Source organism: Salvelinus fontinalis, chromosome 4, assembly GCF_029448725.1.
Source record: "Salvelinus fontinalis isolate EN_2023a chromosome 4, ASM2944872v1, whole genome shotgun sequence".
NCBI classification, from domain to species: domain Eukaryota; kingdom Metazoa; phylum Chordata; class Actinopteri; order Salmoniformes; family Salmonidae; genus Salvelinus; species Salvelinus fontinalis.
Genome location: NC_074668.1, coordinates 89,957 through 111,716, shown reverse-complemented (window position 1 = coordinate 111,716; position 21,760 = coordinate 89,957). Strand labels below are relative to the sequence as shown.

The 21,760-nt window shown below is 46.5% G+C and overlaps 1 protein-coding gene across 1 annotated transcript in view; it reads right to left on the bottom strand.

Annotated features, from left to right (window-relative positions):
* Positions 1 to 15,327, bottom strand: part of si:dkey-215k6.1 (transmembrane protein 132C) — a 371,736-nt gene extending 356,409 nt beyond the window's left edge. Inside the window, exons 1-2 of the mRNA XM_055918399.1 lie at positions 15,180 to 15,327; positions 14,909 to 15,058 (exon numbers count right to left, since the gene is read on the bottom strand). Coding sequence (XP_055774374.1) covers positions 14,909 to 15,058; positions 15,180 to 15,327 — 298 coding nt within the window. The remainder of the gene's footprint in view (positions 1 to 14,908; positions 15,059 to 15,179) is intronic.
* Between the last annotated feature and the right edge of the window lie 6,433 nt (positions 15,328 to 21,760).

Genomic DNA, 21,760 nt, shown 5'->3' with positions numbered 1-21,760 from the left:
CAATTAGCCTGGAGCTAGCCTATGCTAGGCCCATCTCCCGGCTAGCTGAAGAGGTCCACCAGCCACTCGTTGGGCTACAATACCTATTTTGTCAATTGGCCTGGACCGCTTTTATGGCCGATACGGAGCCCCGCCGATCAATCACGACTGGACTTACAACATAATCCGCCTGAGGGGTTTTTCAACAGGCTCCTCCGTTGCGACGTCCCCTGAATGCCTTTCTGCTAGCCTGCTAGCCGCGGCTGTCTAGAGCATACCGGATTGTTAGCTGAAGAAGAGGGGTTTTTCAACAGACTTCTTCTGTCGCAACGTCCCTCTAAGGCCCATCTGCTAGCCTGCTAGCCGCAGCCCGCTAGCTGTCTGAATCGCCGTGTCTCCAGCCCAGCTACTCTCTGAACCCTATGATCACTCATGCCTCTCCCTAATGTCAATTTGCCTTGTCCATTGCTGTTTTGGTTGGTGATTATTGTCTTATTTCACTGTAGCGCCTCCAGCCCTGCTCAATATGCCTCACCTAACCCTCTTGTCCCATCTCCCACACATGCGGTGATCTCACCTGATTTAATTGATGTCTCTAGAGACAATACCTCTCTCATCGTCACTCAATGCCTATGTTTACCTCCACTGTACTCACATCCTACCATTCCTTTGTCTGTACATTATGCATTGAATCTATTCTACTGCGCCCAGAAACCTGCTCCTTTTACTCTCTGTTCCGAACGTACTAGACGACCAGTTCTTATAGCCTTTAGCCGTACACTTATGCTACTCCTCCTCTGCTCCTCTGGTGATGTAGAGGTTAATCCAGGCCCTGCAGTGCCTAGCTCCACTCCCATACCCCAGGCGCTCTCATTTGTTGACTTCTGTAACCGTAAAAGCCTTGGTTTCATGCATGTTAACATTAGAAGCCTCCTCCATCTATCTTCAGAGCTCGTGTTAGTAGGTGACCTAAACGGGGACATGCTTAACACCCTGGCCATCCTACAATCTAGGCTTGATGCCCTCAATCTCACACAAATGATCAATGAACCTACAAGGTACAACCCCAAATCAGTAAACACGGGCACCCTCATAGATATCATCCTAACCAACTTGCCCTCTAAATACACCTCTGCTGTTTTCAACAAGGATCTCAGCGATCACTGCATAATTGCTTGCGTCCGTAATGGGTCTGCGGTCAAAAGACCACCCTTCATCACTGTCAAATGCTCCCTAAAACACTTCAGCGAGCAGGCCTTTCTAATCGATCTGGCCCGGGAATCCTGGAAGGATATTGACCTCATTCCGTCAGCAGAAGATGCCTGGTTATTCTTTAAAAGTGCTTTCCTCACAATCTTAAATAAGCATGCCCCTTTCAAAAACATTTAGAACCAGGAACAGATACAGCCCTTGGTTCACTCCAGACCTGACTGCCCTTGACCAGCACAAAAACATCCTGTGGCGTACTGTATTAGTATCGAATGGCCCCCACGATATGCAACTTTTCAGGGAAGTTAGGAACCAATATACACAGGCAGTTAGGAAGGCAAAGCCTAGCTTTTTCAAACAGAAATGTGCATCCTGCAGCACAAACTCCAAAAACTTCTGGGACACTGTAAAGTCCATGGAGAATAAGAGCACCTCCTTCCATCTGCCCACTGCACTGAGGCTAGGAAACACTGTCACCACTGATAAGTCCACAATAATTGAGAATTTCAATAAGCATTTTTCTACGGCTGGCCATGCTTTCCACCTGGCCACCCCTACCCTGGTCAACAGCAGTGCACCCCCCACAGCAACTTGCCCAAGCCTCCCCCATTTCTCCTTCACCCAAATCCAGATAGCTGATGTTCTGAAAGAGCGGCAAAATCTGGACCATTACAAATAAGCAGGGCTAGACAATCTGGACCCTTTCTTTCTAAATTTATCAGATGAAATTGTTGCCACCCCCTATTACTAGCCTGTTCAACCTCTCTTTCGTATCGTCTGAGATTCCCAAAGATTGCAAAGCCGTCGCGGTCATCCCCCCCTTCAAAGGGGGAGACACTCTAGACCCAAACTGCTACAGACCTATATCTATCCTACCCTACCTTTCTAAGGTCTTCGAAAGCCAAGTTAACAAACAGATCACCGACAATTTAGAATCCCACTGTACCTTCTCCGCTAGGCAATCTGGTTTCCGAGCTGGTCATGGGTGCACCTCAGCCACGCTCAAGGTCCTAAACGATATCATACCCTCCATCGATAAGAGACAATACTGTGCAGCTGGATTCATAGACCTGGCCAAGGCTTTCGACTCTGTCAATCACCACATTCTTATCGGCAGACTCAACAGCCTTGATTTCTCAAATGACTGCCTTGCCTGGTTCACCAACTACATCTCAGACAGAGTTCAGTGTGTCAAATCGGAGGGCCTGATGTCCGGATCTCTGGCAATCTCTATGGGGATGCCACAGGATTCAATTCTCGGGCCGACTCTTTTCTCTGTATACATCAATGATGTCGCTCTTGCTGCTGGTGATTCTCTGATCCAACTCTACGCAGACGATACCATTCTGTATACTCCTGGCCCTTCTTTGGACACTGCATTAACTAACCTCCAGCCGCGCTTCAATGCCATACAACTCTCCTTCTGTGGCTTCCAACTACTCTTAAATGCAAGTAAAACTAAATGCATGTTCTTCAACTGATCGCTACCAGCACCTGCCTGCCCGTCCAGCATCACTACTCTGGATGGTTCTGACTTAGAATATGTGGACATCTACAAATACCTAGGTGTCTGGTTAGACTGTAAACTCTCCTTCCAGACTCACAATAAGCATCTCCAATCCAAAATAAAATCTATAATCGGCTTCCTATTTCGCTACAAAGCATCCTTCACTCATGTTGCCAAACATGCCCTCGTAAAACTGACCATCCTACCGATCCTCGACTTCAGCGATGTCATTTACAATATAGGCTCCAACACTCTACTCAACAAATTGGATGCAGTCTATCACAGTGCCATCCATTTTGTCACCAAAGCCCCATATACTACCCACCTGTGACCTGTATGCTCTCGTTGGCTGTCCCTTGCTTCATATTCATTGCCAAACCCACTGGCTCCAGGTCATCTATAAGTCTTTGCTAGGTAAAGCCCTGCCTTATCTCAGCTCACTGTAGCAACACCCACCCGTAGCATGCGCTCCAGCAGGTATATTTCACTGGTCATCCCCAAAGCCAATTCCTCCTTTGGCCGCCTCTCCTTCCAATTCTTTGCTGCCAATGACTGGAACGAATTGCAAAAATCACTGAAGCTGGAGACTCATATCTCCCTCACTAGCTTTAAGCACCAGCTGTCAGAGCAGCTCACAGATCACTGCACCTGTACATAGCCCATCTGTAAATAGCCCATCCAACTACCTCATCACCATACTGTTATTTTTTTTTTGCTCCTTTGCACCCCAGTATCTCTACTTGCACATTCATCTTCTGCACATCTACCATTCCAGTGTTTAATTGCTATATTGTAATTACTTCGCCACCATGGCCTATTTATATCTTACCTCATTTGCACTCACTGTATATTGACTTTATTTTCAATTGTGTTATTGACTGTATGTTTATTTATTCCATGTATAACTCTGTGTTGTTGTTTGTGTCACACTGCTTTCCTTTATCTTGGCCAGGTCGCAGTTGTAAATGAGAACTTGTTCTCAACTAGCCTACCTGGTTAAATAAAGGTGAAATAATAAATATCAATAAAAAAATAGTAAAGATTGAAAAAAGTAAGGGGCCTAGACAGCTGCCCTGGGGAATTCCTGATTTTACCTGGATTATGTTGGATAGGTGTCCATTAAAAAACACTCTCTGTGTTCTGTTAGACGGGTAGCTCTTTATCTACAATATAGCAAGGGGTGTAAAGCCATAACACATACATTTTTCCATCAGCAGACTAGGTTAGGTTTGGAGGAGGGGAATCTGACCTAGGGAAAACTTCAAACTGGAGTAGTGAAAGACGGCCATGTCAACTTAAACGAATGTAGTCCTCCCTCCCGGTGAGGGATGGGACCCATTTCCACACCACAGTGACCTTTGACCCTAAAAGGTAATGGAGGGAGTGCCCGTCTTCTCATGGTCATCTGTCATGCAGACCCCGCCTTCTCCACCCCACCACTGTTACCCCTCTCTGACGGTGCGTGCCAAAATGATCTCCTTCCTCCTGAAGTGTGCACTCGTTCACTACTTCCCTTAAATCTAAAAGTGTTGGATTGGTGGACACATGGGCTAGTGGTAGTTACCACAATTTGTTACCGCGAATTGCTTAGCAGGGCATGGGTTATGTCTCTAAGCTTTATTCAAGTGCTAACTTCTTCCTTTATTGAACTACTTTGTATAAAACATGACAATATTTTCATCAGAGATTCGGCAAATGTACTGAAATCCGTCCGTGGCTTGGTCATGTAACAAATATTACCTCCTTCGATGGCTCCCATAGCTTCTGACGTTTTTGTCTCTGTTCCTATGGTAACCTGGGTCCCTGAGGTGCTTAGCATATGTCCTGCTCCAAAAAAAGAGAAGCTTAGCAGCTGACCTTCGGCCAAGTTCAGCCCTGCACTGCCACACCGCATATAAAACCCTCAGGAGGACTTAGATGCATTTCCTGTTGTCTTGCGTCACACTTCCTGCATCTAGCCAATAGCACTGAAGACACCTGACCTCCCTCTCACCCTAACATGCTGTGTAGACTGGGCACGCTTGTGCATCCACATGCGCCATTGCACGCGTGTTGATTTTGTCCATCCACACCAGACGATATTTCACGCAGGTTGAAATATCAAAACCAACTCTGCACCAACTTTATTCATTTGGGGTCAGGTTAAAAGACATGAAATTCATGGACATTTAGGTAGCTAGTTTGCTGTTGCTAGCAAATTTGTCCTGGGATATGAACATTGGGTTGTTATTTTACCTGAAATACATATGGTCCTTTTTTCCTAGATCTTTGTAGAATTTAAAACCCATTTTCAGTGACACAAAATTGTGTATTCTCAACTCCGACATTTAATCCACAGATAAAAGGGGAAACCTACTTAGTTTCTACTAATCTTCAGTAGTAGGAGTTTTCTTCTACTCTTCTTCTGTGGATTTTATGTCTGATCGAAAATGAGCAACCAACTTCAAAGGTCCATTACCACCACTAACTGGACTGGATTGCGGACCTCAGTTCATCTTTCAATCACCCATGTGGGTCTATGCTCCTAAAAACCAAGTTCTATTTTAGCGTCTGGCTACGCAGACGTTTGTTGATGTGCGCGAGCAGTTTAGATAAAATTATTGAATGACGTATGAGTACATTTATTTTGCAACATGAGCGGTGTGGTCAGCATGTAAGCCTTGTCTCAACCTAACCCTTCAACTCTGGCATTTCATCTTTCACCATTCTTTATTTATTTTTTAAGTCTGCTTGTCCCCCTCCAATACAGCCCAAACTGACACAATTTAAACTCAATATCAACCATCAAAACAACAACAAAAAAATCGCTAAAAAATATCTCCTTCCTCCTGAAGTGTGCACTCGTTCACTACTTCCCTTAAATCTGAAAGTACGGGCTAGTGGGAGTTCCCACCATATTTCTTATATCAGTCATTTACAAATCAGTGAAGGGAAGTGAACAAGTGTGCACTTTAGGAGGAAGAGATAATTGGGACATAGTCTGAGTCTTATTGAACTAGGACTGTTTTAACTCTAGTTGGCACAAATCTGATATGTCCTACCGAAAACCTATTTGCATCACTTATTTGATCAAGGTTGTAGGGATGACAACAATTTACAATTCTGCAGTGATCTCTACGTGAAATGCATGTGTGTATGTATGTATGTATGTATGTATGTATGTATGTATGTATGTATGTATGTATGTATGTATGTATGTATGTATGTATGTATGCATGTATGTATGTATGTATGTATAACTGTCAGTCACCTTGGATTAGAGCATCTTCTAAATGGCTCCCTTTAGTTGAAAATATGAGCACAGTTGTAAACATGTCCCTCCTTTTCCAGGAAAGGGACACAAAGGCAGAGCCTTGGCATACTGGCACGGTATCGGTCTGTCCTAAACCTGGCGCTGGCCCGCCTGGCCTGGGTGCCTGGCACCGTCGCCTTGGCAACGGGCTGGCTGCATGAACGGAGTCCCATTGGGGCGGGGGGGGGGATTAGACCAGGACCAGATGTAACCATGTTGACAAAGCCCATCTGTGTCACCCCAAGGACCAAACAGACAGGCAGACAGACAGACAGACAGTCAGACAGACAAACATGCAGGCAGAAAGGCAGACAGACAGGCACAGACTAAATGTGGGGCATTTTGAAAAGGTGGGTCGGCTAATATATTGATCCCACGGCCCTTAATTTAACCGTTGTGAGGAGTCGATTAAAAAGTGCTGGGCAGACACTTCTTCTGGCTCTCCATCAGAGGTGGATGCTGGGGGGGGGGGGGGGGTGCAGCAGTGTTGGACGGTGGGGGATGGGGCTGTTAGAGCGTCATGAGGATTTACAGCCTTCGACAGGAAGTCCACCACGTGCCAAGTCTGGGGTTCCATTCGCCGCGCCCGCCGCTCATCCATTGTTCCGGCCCTTTAGATACAGTATCTGGACCGCAGTGCAGTGCAGAACGTAAGCTGGTTGGCTGGCTGGCTGACTGGTTGGCTGGCTGGTTCTCAGAGTCTGAATATGATTCATTTATCCCCTGCCCTTGCTATTCAAAGACCATTACATGTATTTGAGTCTAGACATCATTTACACCGTTTAACTCCCAACACGGATTCATTGGATTTGATTCAACGCGATTCCTACTGAGCTTTCATATCGATTTCAATGGAATGATTGATTACAATCCAGATTGACTGATTCCTCTGTCGGTTACCTACTTTGTGTTGTGAGTGACATGGTTGAGCTATGGCAGCGAGTCACAACACTATCCGAGAAGCTAAAGGTCTCAGGACAATAATTCCATGGTCAAAGTATTTCCCTGAGAAGAAAGCATTCTATTGATTGTACGACTCGTCCGTTTTGGGCCGAGAGAGAAGGAGAGGGAGCGAGAGAGATTTTCTGCATCCTAAATGCCATCATATTCACTATATTATAGTGCACTATTTTAGACCCGGGCCCATAGGGCTCTGGTCAAAAGTAGTGCACTATGTAGGGAATAGGGTGCCATGTGGGATGTATCCATTGAGTTCTATTTATGAGCCCTACATTCATCACAGGGTGTATTTCTGGGCTTTGCGTGGTTCATATCAATGCTTTTCTTTCCTACTTGTTGATTTATGTCCCTGTCAGTGTTCAGAAAACCACATTTCCCCAGACGTAAGGCACCATCTTCCCCAAATCAGCCAGTCGCATGCGGCCATTTCCCAATACCCCCCCCCCCCCCCCCCCCCCCCCCCCCCCCCACTGTGACCGAGTAGGGGACTGATGAGCGGGAGGAAGAAGTGTTAGGTGTTGTTGATGGAGGCATTGCTGCATGTAGTGTGTGGGTGTGAGGGTGAGTGTGAGTGGGCGTGTGTGTGTGTGTGTGTGTTTGCGTGCGTGCGTGTGTGTGTGTGTGTGTGCGTGCGTGTGAGTGGGTGTGTATCACATATATCCTGAGCTATTGTGCAGGTGTCAGGTCTCGCTTGCTAATAGCTGGCACCCACAGGATGTCCTGAGTGTGGAGGTGTGGGGCTTGAGTTGCCCCATGGCCAGGCAAGTGTGAAAAAGCAATTTAAAATGGATGCCACCCCACTGAGAGTGGACAGCTTCACCCGAGGAGGAGCTCAGTCAACAGTGTCAGCCATGACCAGAGCAGTGGAAGGAGAGAACACGCCGTCAGAGTCTGTGCTCTAAACAAGGAACTTCTTTCTGCAAAGCAACCTTAAGAAAAGTACAGTCACTCTGGAGGAAACCGGAGGAGCTGAACAGTTTTCTGACACTGGAAGAAAGGAATCACTGAGAAAAATATGCTTTGGCACTAGCAGGGCCCAGACTGCTTCACTAGCAGGGCCCAGACTGCTCCACTAGCAGGGCCCAGACTGCTTCACTAGCAGGGCCCAGACTGCTCCACTAGCAGGGCCCAGACTGCTTCACTAGCAGGGCCCAGACTGCTTCACTAGCAGGGCCCAGACTGCTCCACTAGCAGGGCCCAGACTGCTTCACTAGCAGGGCCCAGACTGCTCCACTAGCAGGGCCAGTAGCAGGGCCCAGACCGATCCAGTAGCAGGGCCCAGACCGATCCAGTAGCAGGGCCCAGACCGATCCAGTAGCAGGGCCCAGACCGATCCAGTAGCAGGGCCCAGACCAATCCAGTAGCAGGGCCCAGACCGCTCCACTAGCAGGGCCCAGACCGATCCACTAGCAGGGCCCAGACTGCTCCACTAGCAGGGCCCAGACCGCTCCACTAGCAGGGCCCAGACCGCTCCACTAGCAGGGCCCAGACCGATCCAGTATCAGGGCCCAGACTGCTCCACTAGCAGGGCCCAGACCAATCCAGTAGCAGGGCCCAGACCGATCCAGTAGCAGGGCCCAGACCGATCCAGTAGCAGGGCCCAGACCGATCCAGTAGCAGGGCCCAGACCAATCCAGTAGCAGGGCCCAGACCAATCCAGTAGCAGGGCCCAGACCGATCCACTAGCAGGGCCCAGACCGATCCACTAGCAGGGCCCAGACTGCTCCACTAGCAGGGCCCAGACCGCTCCACTAGCAGGGCCCAGACCGCTCCACTAGCAGGGCCCAGACCGATCCAGTATCAGGGCCCAGACTGATCCACTAGCAGGGCCCAGACCGATCCAGTAGCAGGGCCCAGACTGCTCCACTAGCAGGGCCCAGACCGATCCAGTAGCAGGGCCCAGACCGCTCCACTAGCAGGGCCCAGACCGATCCAGTAGCAGGGCCCAGACTGCTCCACTAACAGTGTCTAGACCACTCCACTAGCAGAGCCCAGACCGATCCAGTAGCAGGGCCCAGACTGCTCCACTAGCAGGGCCCAGACTGCTCCACTAACAGTGTCTAGACCGCTCCACTAGCAGAGCCCAGACCGATCCAGTAGCAGGGCCCAGACTGCTCCACTAGCAGTGTCTAGACCGATCCAGTAGCAGGGCCCAGACCGCTCCAGTAGCAGGGCCCAGACTGCTCCACTAGCAGTGTCTAGACCGATCCAGTAGCAGGGCCCAGACCGATCCAGTAGCAGGGCCCAGACTGCTCCACTAGCAGTGTCTAGACCGATCCAGTAGCAGGGCCCAGACTGCTCCACTAGCAGTGTCTAGACCACTCCACTAGCAGGGCCCAGACCGCTCCACTAGCAGGGCCCAGACCGATCCAGTAGCAGGGCCCAGACCGCTCCACTAGCAGTGTCTAGACCACTCCACTAGCAGTGCCCAGACCGCTCCACTAGCAGGGCCCAGACCGCTCCACTAGCAGGGCCCAGACCGCTCCAGTAGCAGGGCCCAGACTGCTCCACTAGCAGGGCCCAGACCGCTCCACTAACAGGGCGCAGACTGCTCCACTAGCAGGGCCCAGACCGATCCAGTAGCAGTGTCTAGACCACTCCACTAACAGGGCCCAGACCGCTCCACTAACAGGGCCCAGCATGCACCTCAGGGCATTGCAGTATTACAATATTGTGTGTGTGTGTGTGAGACATACATTTTGAGCTCTAGTCATTGATTTCCAATGGACTATGATATGAACACAGAGGACGTTGGCAGGGGGCTGCGTTTGAGACACCACTTCTATTACACTGAATCCATAAGGAATGATTAATACCAGTGGTTTCTGGAGACCTCCATTAATGTAATGATGAATAGTGCAAAGGGTTACTAAAGAGGCGCCGCTGCTTGAAAGCAGATCTGGTGAGATTCAGATTGTGTCAATGAATATGTCGCATCTGGTGTTTGACCTTCCCTTAACGCATGTATTACAAGACTTGGTATCAGGACTAATATATTGGACTATCTCATTCGCAGGCAACGACCCCCATCTTGAGTGCATTGTTGTGGAATATGTCGAGCCAGAGAGAGAGAGAGAACGAAGGCGGCCATTTTGCCTGTGTGTTCCTTCATGAGAGTGATTGTCAGAGAGACTGGCCACGTGGCCAGAAAGAAAGCCCAGTGATTCACTGTGTGTCAGTCACCAAGGAACTGGTGTCACTGTGAACAGACGACCAGACACACTGAGACAAGTTCAATTAGAGCCTAAACACTGATGGGCTACTGGAGGAGACTCCACATCGCAATTACACACAGACAGAGAGAGAGAGTGAGAGAGAGAGAAAAAGAGAGACAGAGAGACAGAGAGACAGAGAGACAGAGAGACAGAGAGACAGAGAGACAGAGAGAGACAGAGACAGAGAGAGAGAGAGAGAGAGAGAAAGAGAGAGAGAGAGAGGGGGGGGGGCGGAGAGAGAGATAGAGAGACAGAGAGAGAGGGAGAGAGAGAGAGAGAGAGAGAGATGAGGAGAGAGAGACAGAGAGTGAGAAGGATAGACGAGAGGAAGTGAGAGAGATGGAGAGAGAGAGAGAGAGAGAGAGAGAGAGAGAGAGAGAGAGAGAGAGAGAGAGAGAGAGAGAGAGAGAGAGAGAGAACTACACTCCACTCAAGTTGTCATTTAAGAAGGTGGTTACTTTAGGGACTCCATCTCGACACTCCCCTGAAGGATCCTGGGACAACATCCTTACTAGATTTTCTTACAGTCTTGTCTTTGCCCCACATGAATATTCACGAGGCGGGAGGAGGATCGTTAGGACGGCCCGCATTAATTCCATAATGACAGAATCGATCGGGAGAGGCACTTAACGCTATATTACGAATGCCAGGCACATACAGGTTGAAAATTTGTATCAGAGCACCATTATACATCATGGCATGGAGTCAGCGCCGCCACCCTGGTGTCATGCGTGTGAGCTGATAGAGAGTGGGAGTCACCATCAATAAATGACATATCATTCAGCTAAACGTTCCCAGTAATGCAAATCTCATTTGAGCATACTGGAGAGCATTGATTTCCACTGATAGGACTGACATTACTTACTAAATGACCAGTAGCGAAAGGTTACCGACTGGAAATGTGCCCTTTGGTTACATGCCATTCCTCTCAGCCACGGCTCTCCCTTACAAAGACAATCAACAGCTTTAATTGACCTGGATGGACATTACTGCTTTCTCCTCGTAAAACACACAGTATAGGATATGAATACAGAGAGATGGAAAAAGGGAGAGAGAAAGAGAGAGACCTGCAAAAATATTCAACATACCAATTAGGACCTGGCTAAAAATACTTGAATCAGTTATAGAACCCATTGACCTTTATGGTTGTGAGGTCTGGGGTCCGCTCACCAACCAAGAATTCACAAAATGGGACAAACATCAAATTGAGACTCTGCATGCAGAATTCTGCTAAAATATACTGTGTACAATGTAAAACAACAAATAATGCATACAGAGTAGAATTAGGCCATTAACCGCTAATTATCAAAATCCAGAAAAGAGATGTTCAATTCCACAACCGTCTAAAAGGAAACGATTCCCTACAGAGAGATGAACCTGGAGAAGAGTCCCCTAAGCAAGCCGGTCCTGGGGCTCTGTTCACAAACACAAACAGACCCCACAGAGCCCCAGGACAACAGCACAATTAGACCCAACCAAATCATGAGAAAACAAAAAGATAATTACTTTACACATTGAAAAGAATCAACAAAAAAACATAGCAAACTAGAATGCTATTTGGCCCTAAACAGAGAGTACACAGTGGCAGAATACCTGACCACTGTGACTGACCCAAACTTAAAGGAAAGATTTGACTATGTACAGACTCAGTGAGCATAGCCTTACAGTACTATTGAGAAAGGCCGCCGTAGGCAGACCTGGCTCTCAACAGAAGACAGGCAATGTGCTCACTGCCCACTAAATGAGGTGGAAACTGAACTACACTTCCTAACCTCCTGCCAAATGTATGACCATATTAGATTACACAGACCCACAAACAATTTGAAAACAAACCCAATTTTGATAAACTCCCATATCTATTGGGTGAAATACCACTGTGCCATCACAGCAGCAAGATTTGTGACCTGTTGCCACAAGAAAAGGGTTACCAGTGAAGAACAAACACCATTGTAAACCCGTATTTATGTTTATTTATTTTCCCTTTTGTACTTTGCACATTGTTACAACACTGTATACAGACAAATATCTTTATTATTTTGCTGTGTCATGTTTAGTGTTCATTTTTTATTGTTTATTTCACTTTTGTTTATTATCTATTTCACTTGCTATGGCAATGTAAACATATGTTTCCCATACCAATAAATCCCTTTGAATTGAATTGAATTGAATTGAGAGAGAGAGAGAGAGAGAGAGAGAGAGAGAGAGAGAGAGAGAGAGAGAGAGAGAGAGAGAGAGAGAGAGAGAGAGAGAGAGAGAGGAGAGGGGGAGAGAAGGGAGAGAGGAGAAAGAGAGAGAGAGAAAGAGAGAGAGAGAGAGAGAGAGAGAGAGAGAGAGAAAGAGAGAGAGAGAGAGAGAGAGAGAGAGAGAGAGAGAAAAAAAAGAGAAAAAAATGTTTTGTACATACTGTTCCATTTATTTGTAACATTTATTTTATCAAATAAACCTGGGTCAATGACAACCTGCCTAGTGAGATTGTGTGTGTGTGTGTGTGTGTGTGTGTGTGTGTGTGTGTGTGTGTGTGTGTGTGTGTGTGTGTGTGTGTGTGTGAGAGTGAGAGAGTGAGAGAGTGAGAGAGTGAGAGAGTGAGAGAGTGAGAGAGTGAGTGAGTGAGTGAGTGAGTGAGTGAGTGAGTGAGTGAGTGTGTGTGTGTGTGTGTGTGAGAGTGAGAGAGTGAGAGAGTGAGAGAGTGAGTGAGTGAGTGAGTGAGTGAGTGAGTGAGTGAGTGAGAGGGATTGAATCCTGTTTATTAAATCCCACCTCTAAAATCTAGTTAGTCTAATCTGGATTTGTCCAATGGGACAGATTACCACGCTCCTCCTATAGGCAGCCGTGTTCTGTTCCCTCTTTTTCTGACGTCCTGATTCAAATCGATCGCTAGAGACCGAGGAAGGCAAACCTAATTAACTTTGTCAAACCAGAGATCTGTTTATCAGACACAGACGTGGTACACACAATACTGTCTTCCCACCATACTACCTGGAACCCTGACACAGGGGTGTCCATATGTACCAACGTGATAAGACAGGATTTTACCTCCCTGCTCTCCAAATCAACCCAACTGAAAATGTCACATGATAAATGTGTTTAATTTGCCATTCCAATTTGTTCCAAGAACGTGACTTCAGAATATTTTCCATATACTTCTGATCAAACTGAAAACCCATTTCAAATATTTGCTGAAGCACAGTCTTGGTGAGCCTTACAGTGATGCGGTATGTGGGTGTGATTACAGTGATGTAGTATGTGGGTGTGATTACAGTGATGGAGTATGTGGGTGTGATTACAGTGATGTAGTATGTGGGTGTGATTACAGTGATGGAGTATGTGTGTGTGAATACAATGATGGAGTATGTGGGTGTGAATACAGAGATGTAGTATGTGGGTGTGATTACAGTGATGGAGTATGTGGGTGTGATTACAGTGATGGAGTATGTGGGTGTGAATACAGTGATGAGTATGTGGGTGTGAATACAGTGATGAGTATGTGGGTGTGAATACAGTGATGAGTATGTGGGTGTGAATACAGTGATGGAGTATGTGGGTGTGATTACAGTGATGGAGTATGTGGGTGTGATTACAGTGATGGAGTATGTGGGTGTGATTACAGTGATGGAGTATGTGGGTGTGAATACAGTGATGTAGTATGTGGGTGTGATTACAGTGATGTAGTATGTGGGTGTGATTACAGTGGTGCAGTATGTGGGTGTGATTACAGTGATACAGTGATGGAGTATGTGGGTGTGATTACAGTGATGGAGTATGTGGGTGTGATTACAGTGATGTAGTATGTGGGTGTGATTACAGTGGTGCAGTATGTGGGTGTGATTACAGTGATACAGTGATGGAGTATGTGGGTGTGATTACAGTGATGGAGTATGTGGGTGTGAATACAGTGATGTAGTATGTGGGTGTGATTACAGTGATGGAGTATGTGGGTGTGATTACAGTGATGTAGTATGAGGGTGTGAATCTGATACTTGAAAATGTGTATAAATTACATTTATCATATTAATATTGTGTTGCTATGATAAATGTAATTTATACACATTTTCAAGACAGACACATACACATGTGTATCAGATTTTGGCGGTGGTGGAATAAGGACCTAACTGTCATACTTGAGTAAAAGTAAAGATTTCTTAATAGAGAGCTACTGAAGTAAAAGTGAAAGTCACGCATTGTGTAAACGACAAAGTATTTGGTTTTAAATATGTATACTTAAGTATCAAAAGTAACTTTATTTGCAAAAAATATACTTAAGTATCAAAAGTTAATTTATAAATCATTTAAAAAAATCCTTATATTAAGCAAATTATACATTTTATTTACAGATAGCCAGAGGCACACTCCAACACTCAGACTTAATAATTTACAAATGAAAGCATTTGTGTTTAGTGAGTCAGTTTAGTGAGCCAGATCCGATGCAGTAGGGATGACCAGGGATGTTCTCTTAAAAAGGGCATGCATGAATTGAACAATTTTCCTGTCCCGCTAAGCATTCAAAATGAAACGAGTTCTTTTGGGTGTCATGTATGGGGTAAAAAGTATATAATTTTCTTTAGGAATGTAGTGAAGTAAAAGTTGTCAAAAATATGAATAGTAAAGTGCAGACACCCCAAAAAACGACTTAAGTACTTTACACCACTGGAATTTGGTCAATCACACCCACATACTCCATCACTGTAATCACACCCACATACTCCATCACTGTAATCACACCCACATACTACATCACTGTAATCACACCCACATACTCCATCACTGTAATCACACCCACATACTCCATCACTGTAATCACACCCACATACTCCATCACTGTAATCACACCCACATACTCCATCACTGTAATCACACCCACATACTCCATCACTGTAATCACACCCACATACTCCATCACTGTAATCACACCCACATACTCATCACTGTAAAGCACACCCACATACTCATCACTGTAATCACACCCACATACTCCATCACTGTAAAGCACACCCACATACTCCATCACTGTAAAGCACACCCACATACTCCGTCTCTGTATTCACACCCACATACTCCATCACTGTAATCACACCCACATACTCCATCACTGTAATCACACCCACATACTCCATCACTGTAATCACACCCACATACTCCATCACTGTAATCACACCCTCATACTCCATCACTGTAAGGCTCTAAGCCTTTTCCCTATGACAATTAGTCAGTGGCATATGTATAGTTCCACTAAGGATGTCCACTAAGGATGTCCACTAAGGACGTCCACTAAGGAGTATTATATGTTAGAGGGAAAGAGGACAGAGTGGCCATATAGCTATAGTTGACACACAAGAAGTCCCTGTGACTTCATCCAGGGCTAAGTTTAGTGTTTTGTGTTTTGATCCTGTCAGCCGCAGCCACTTTGGTCTCGGTAGCCTGTCCATCCATCCAGGCCTGGGAGGGGAGCATATGAACCCAATATAGCCTGACAAGCCGTCTAGGAAAACATCAAAAACACGTCTCTGACACGCTAACCAAGTTAGCATCTGCAACCCTGCTGCTATCACCTCCTCCAGGGTCATCTATCTATTTATCACACCCCACACGACAGGAGAGAGGCGTGAACTGACATCATATTAGTTCGTCCAGTGTTGATGATGTCACAACACTGTCAGAGAGGTTCATTAGGAGTGTGTTTTGGAAGCCAGTCTTAAATTAGCAATGTGGCTTGAAGGATTGCAGATTGTTATTGCCATCATGTTTATCACTGGGTGAAATGAACTCTGAAAGGTTATTTCAAATGTTAATAGGAGAAGGAACTCTGTCCTGTCTGGCATCCGGTCTTAAAGAGGTGCTTCGTTCTTCATCGAGAAGGAAGACAACCTCTATGGCCCTATACCACCTTAAAGAGGTGCTTCATTCTTCATCGAGGTAGACAAGCTCCACGGCCCTAGACTCAACAAATAGTGACACAAATAGTGACACTAACCGTGGGACGGTTGCCTTGCTGGCTAGCCCGCTGCGGTGGATGAAGTAGCAAAGTTCAGTTGGGCAACATGAGCATAGTGCTTTTTAGGAGAACTCATTCTGCAGTCTTCCCTGCTTCCTAAAGGAAAGGTTAAACAATAACCCCGTCTTGTGACAAATCAATCTCTAACACCACCATATTGTCGAACCTGAGTTAAGCTTTCTTGTTGCATTAACCATCCATCACGCGGGACAGAAACCCGCAGTGTCTCATTTTGAAGGATGAAGGCACGCCAAAACGCAATCGCTCAACTGGCAGCATCAGCATCACTTGCATCATCATCTGCTGGATGGAGCACACGGCTTCCTCTGGAGCTCAGTCAGCAGGTCCACCTCCCTGCCTTTCCCCTTCCCCCAGGCCCAGCCCTCTGAATCCAAAGCAGGCCAATACCAGAGCTTTATATCTGAGGGAGATAATGTTTTTCCCATATTACTACTTTAAGTCAATTGCACTGATCATTGTGGACACAGTTGGTGCCGGGATCCTATGAATCATTGGCTTCTGAAGTTTCCCCAGGCTTTCAGCATACAAAGGCATTCGCAATGTTACTAAAGGTCAAAGTTCAAAGCTCCTCTACTCTTCCACTGTGACAAAAAAAATAGGGCCTTAGTAACTGGAGAAGGCTAGAATAACAGGACTCAAACACACACACACACACAGGCAACCACTGAGGAACAATACCAGAAAACTGAACTACCCCTCTCCGTAATGATTTACACAAGTTTTGTTCATGGATGAAATGATTTCCTTTGTATGTGTACTTGGTTGTGCAAATTTCAGCACTACAAAGCTGCTTAACATGACAACGTTATCATTCATTTATCACTGTCAGTGGTAATGGCCTCCTTTGTGTGCTGGGAGCACCGGTCGGCGCTGAGGAAGCACACAGACACACACTTAACAGTCAGGCCCTCCCAGTGACGGCTGTGTGTGTGTGGGGGGGGGGGGGGGGGGGGGGGGTCTGGGTGTGTGTGTGTGCCAGGTGAGTATTGAGATGCTGCTCTACCGTGAGGGGCCTTGACTCAGCAGTGAGCACTCTCCTGAGAACGTATATCTCCTGTTCAGTTCATAGTTCAGAAGTTAATTAACTAAATGTATCGTTCTCTGCTGTGCTGAAATGTGCTGTGCTATGCTGAGACGTGCAAAGTTGCAATTAGCTATTTTAAGATGAGGTGAGTTGGAGGGGGTCTCATGGAGGGGGTCTGTGGTGGGAAGAGGAGGAAAGTGGGGCGAAGGATGAGATAAAATGCTTGGTTGGGGAAGAAAACTCTTCCTTTAAAGGGAAAGTTCACCCAAAAACACTTCTGGGACCTTAACAACACTTGTCTGGCCATTTGTCAGGAACCCAGAAAGGTTTTAGGTCCATTTCTTGAGTATTTAGATATAGGTAATAAGCTGATTCTACCGCTGCCTTCCCCATATAAACCCCATACAACGTCAAAATACATCATAAATAATCTCCCAAACACACCGCTCTGGCCTCTCATGACTGCAATAGTCCTTGTAATGACATTCTCGTCACAATTTCTCAGTCATCTTACTTCAATAGGCACATTTTTTTACTAATGTATTTTGTTGTTTCGTATTGAATTCCAGGAAGTAGGTTAATGTGGGTTGCAAGTCGGTACCTAGGATGGGACTTCCGAAGTGGGCGTGGTTGAAGGTGAGGATGTAAACAAAAATGTTCTGCCCTCACGGTATTTGCTGCCCTCGTCAAATTTGATTAGAGTTAAAAATGTCAGATCACGAGAACGAAGCGGAAATTGGAGATCGGCCTTATTTTCCGAATGGTACTGTTGTGCCATATGGGTTTGAGAGACGGATCATACCGAGGCTGAGTTTTTCCATTTTGCGGGCTGACCGAGAGAGAACAGCTAGAGAGACAGGAGCAAGCAGTTGTCGAGGAAGCACAGGCTCTTGCCAGAACCGACGGTGACTGGTGGTGCAGTTGAGGTAGATGCCTACCTCTACCAAACAGACAGCGAATGTCTCTGTTGTTTGAGAATGGGACCAGCTTAATACGACAATGGAGGAGGTAGAACATCAGACTGACGATGGAGCAGAAGATGGCGTGTGTGTAACTAAACACCGATTCATTGTCTCTCATCCATCCTGGTGTTGGAGAATATCTTCAGAATGTCCTGCATCAACAGGACACAACGTGCCACACCTGACGCTCCAAATGGGATGCTCTCTGAAGCGTCAGTGTTTTGACTAATATTACTCACAGGATATTTCTAAAATTACTCACAAAGATGAAAATAAATGGCCAACCTAATGGCACCCGTCCAACTGTATTTTTTAAGGACTCTGCCTACACTCGATAATGTAACTCTTCTTCGAGTTTGTCTGACAATGATGACACGCTGGCTAGGTAAACAGTGTCTAGAAATATAATGTATGGGACAAAGTGGATGCTAAGCTACAGGACTGTTTCGCTAGCACAGATTGGAATATGTTCCGGAATTCATCCGATGGCATTGAGGAGTACCACATCAGTCACTGGCTTCATTATTAAGTGCATCGACAACGTAGTCCCTACAGTGACCGTGCGTACATACCCCAACCAGAAGCTATGGATTACAGGCAACACCTGCACTGAGCTAACGGGAAGAGCTGCCACTTTCAAGGAGCAGGACTCTAACCCAGAAGCTTAGAAGAAAGAAAGAAATCCCGCTACGCCCTCCGACGAACCATCAAACAAGCAAAGCATCAATTCAGGACCAAAATCGAATCCTACTACACCGGCTCTGACGCATCGTTGGATATGGCAGGGCTTGCAAACTATCACGGATTACAAAGGGAAACCCAGAAGCGAGCTTCAAGGTAAGCAACACTGAGCACCAGTTTTTCCGGTCAACTGTGTGATCACACTCTTTGTAGCCAATGTGGGTAAGAACTTTAACCAGGTTAACATTCACAAGGCCGCAGGTCCAGACGGATTACCAGGATGCTTCCTCAGAGCATGCGCTGACCAGCTGGCAAGTGTCTTCACTGACATTTTCAACCTCTCCCTGACCTAGGCTGTAATACCTACATGTTTCAAGCAGACCATCATAGTCTCCCGTGCCCAAGAACGCCAAGGAAACCTGTCTAAATGACAATCACCCCAAGGCACTCACATATGCAGCCATGAAATGGTTTGAAAGGCTGATCATGGCTCACATCAACACCATCATCCCAGACACCCTGGACCCACTCCAATTCGCATACCGCCCCAACAGATCCACAGATGATGCAATCTCTATTGAACTCCACACTGCCCTTTCCGAACTGGTCAAAAGGAACACATACGTGAGAATGCTGTTCATTGACTACAGCTCAACATTCAACACCCTAGTGCCGTCCAAGCTCATCACTAAGTTTAGGACCCTGGGATTGAACACCTCCCTCTGCAACTGGGTACTGGGCTTTCTGACGGGCCGCCCCCAGATGGTGAGGGTAGAAAACAACACATACACTACGTTGACTCAAAACACGGGGGCCGCTCAGGGGTGCATGCTTAGCCCCCTGCTGATCTCCCTGTTCACCCACAACTGCGTGTCGCAGACGACTCCAACACCATCATCAAGTTTGCTGACAACACCAACGACGATGAGACATCCTACAGGGAGGAGATCCGAGACCTGGCGTGGTGTGGTGCCAGGACAACAAATTCTCCCTCAACGTCAGCAAGACAAAGGAGTTGATCGTGGACTACAGGAAACGGCGGGCCGAGCACACCCCCATTCACATCGGTGGAGCTCTAGTATAGTTCCTCGGTGTCCATATCACCTATCACCTATCATGGTCCAAACAAAGAAACACAATCGCGAAGTTGCACGAAAAGAGCTCTTTCCCCTCAGGAGGCTGAAAAGATTTGGCATGGGCCCTCAGATCCTCAAACAGTTATACAGCTGCACCAATGAGAGCATCTTGACTGGTTGCATCACCGCTAGGTATGACAACTGCTCGGCATCCGACCGCAAGGCACTACAGAGGGTAATGCATACAGTCCAGTACATCACTAGAGCCGAGCTCCCTACCATCCAGGACTTCTATACCAGCCGTGTCAGAAGAAGGCCCTAAAATTGTCAAAGACTCCAGCCACCCAAGTCACAATCTGTTCTCTCTGTTACCACACACACAGCAAGCGGTACCGGAGCACCAAGTCTGGAACCAAAACACTCCTGAATAGCTTCTACCTCAAAGCCATAAGACTGCTGAACAGTTAATTATACTGCTACCCAGACTTTCTGCTTTTCTCCCCTACCTATATCACCTAACCAAAACTACATGTACATATTACCTGAAGCAATCACCCCAACTACCTCGTACCCCAGTACATTGACTCAGTACCGGTACTCCTTGTATATAGCCTCGATATTGTTACTGTAATGTGTTACTATTTTATTTATATCTATTTGTTAATTTTCTACTTTTTAACTGCATTGTAGGGAAACGGCTCGTAAGTAAGCAATTCACAGTAAAGTCTACACAAAATACAATTTGATGTGTTTTACATAAACAATCGTTTATATTACCCAACAGTGTGAGAAGTATACAGTCCATAGTGGTAGTAGAGAAGAACATGTTGCTTACAATTGCCAATAATATCCTAATTAGCCTGTAAACCCACACAGAAGAGGAAGAAAAACAACTTGACACTATGACCACTCACACCCTATGAACTGTGAGGCGGCTATACAGTCTTCAAGTACACAAGACCGAGAGAGACGTCAATAGTATTGCGGCAAGTAGCCGTTCAATTACAATTTTGGGCCAGTAACCGGAAGGTTGCTGGTTCAAATCCCAGAGTTTACAAGGTGAAGAATCTGCCGATGTGCCGATGAGCAAGGCACTTAATCCTAACTGCTCCTGTTAGTCACTCTGGATGAGAGCGTCTGCTAAATGACCTATATGTATTGTGCCATCATCAATACGTCATATAAATGAGCATGCTTAATGATCCCTGAGCCTGTTATATTTTATGTTGCATAGGACCTGTTTATTGTCTTGATTGTTGTATATAACATGTATTTATGTTCTGTCTCTCAAGACAATACAGACTATTCTCTTATTGGATCAGCCTGGAGTGGATACTGAGGGAGAACGTCTAGACCAGGCCTGGGCAAAGGCAGGCCAGGGGGCCGTATGCAGCCTGCGACCCGTTTCAATACGGCCCGCGGAATCATGCTCAGATCACATAAAGAATTTTCTATAGTAAAGATTTGAGAAAACGTATTTGTTATTCAAATGAAAAGCCCGCCTCCTGAGTGGCACAGTGGTCTAAGGCACTGCATCGCAGTTGCTAGCTGTGCCACTAGAGATTCTGGGTTTGAGTCCAGGCTCTGTCGCAGCCGGCCACGACCGGGAGACCCATAGGGCGGCACACAATTGGCCCAGCATCGTCCGGGATAGGGGAAGGTTTGGCTGGCAGGGATGTCCTTATTCCATCGCGCACTAGCGACTCCTGTGGCGGGCCGGGCGCAGTGCACGCTGACCAGGTAGCCAGGTGTACGGTGTTTCCTCCGACACATTGGTGCGGCTGGCTTCCGGTTAAGTGGGCATTGTGTCAAGAAGCAGTGCGGCTTGGTTGGGTTGTGTTTCGG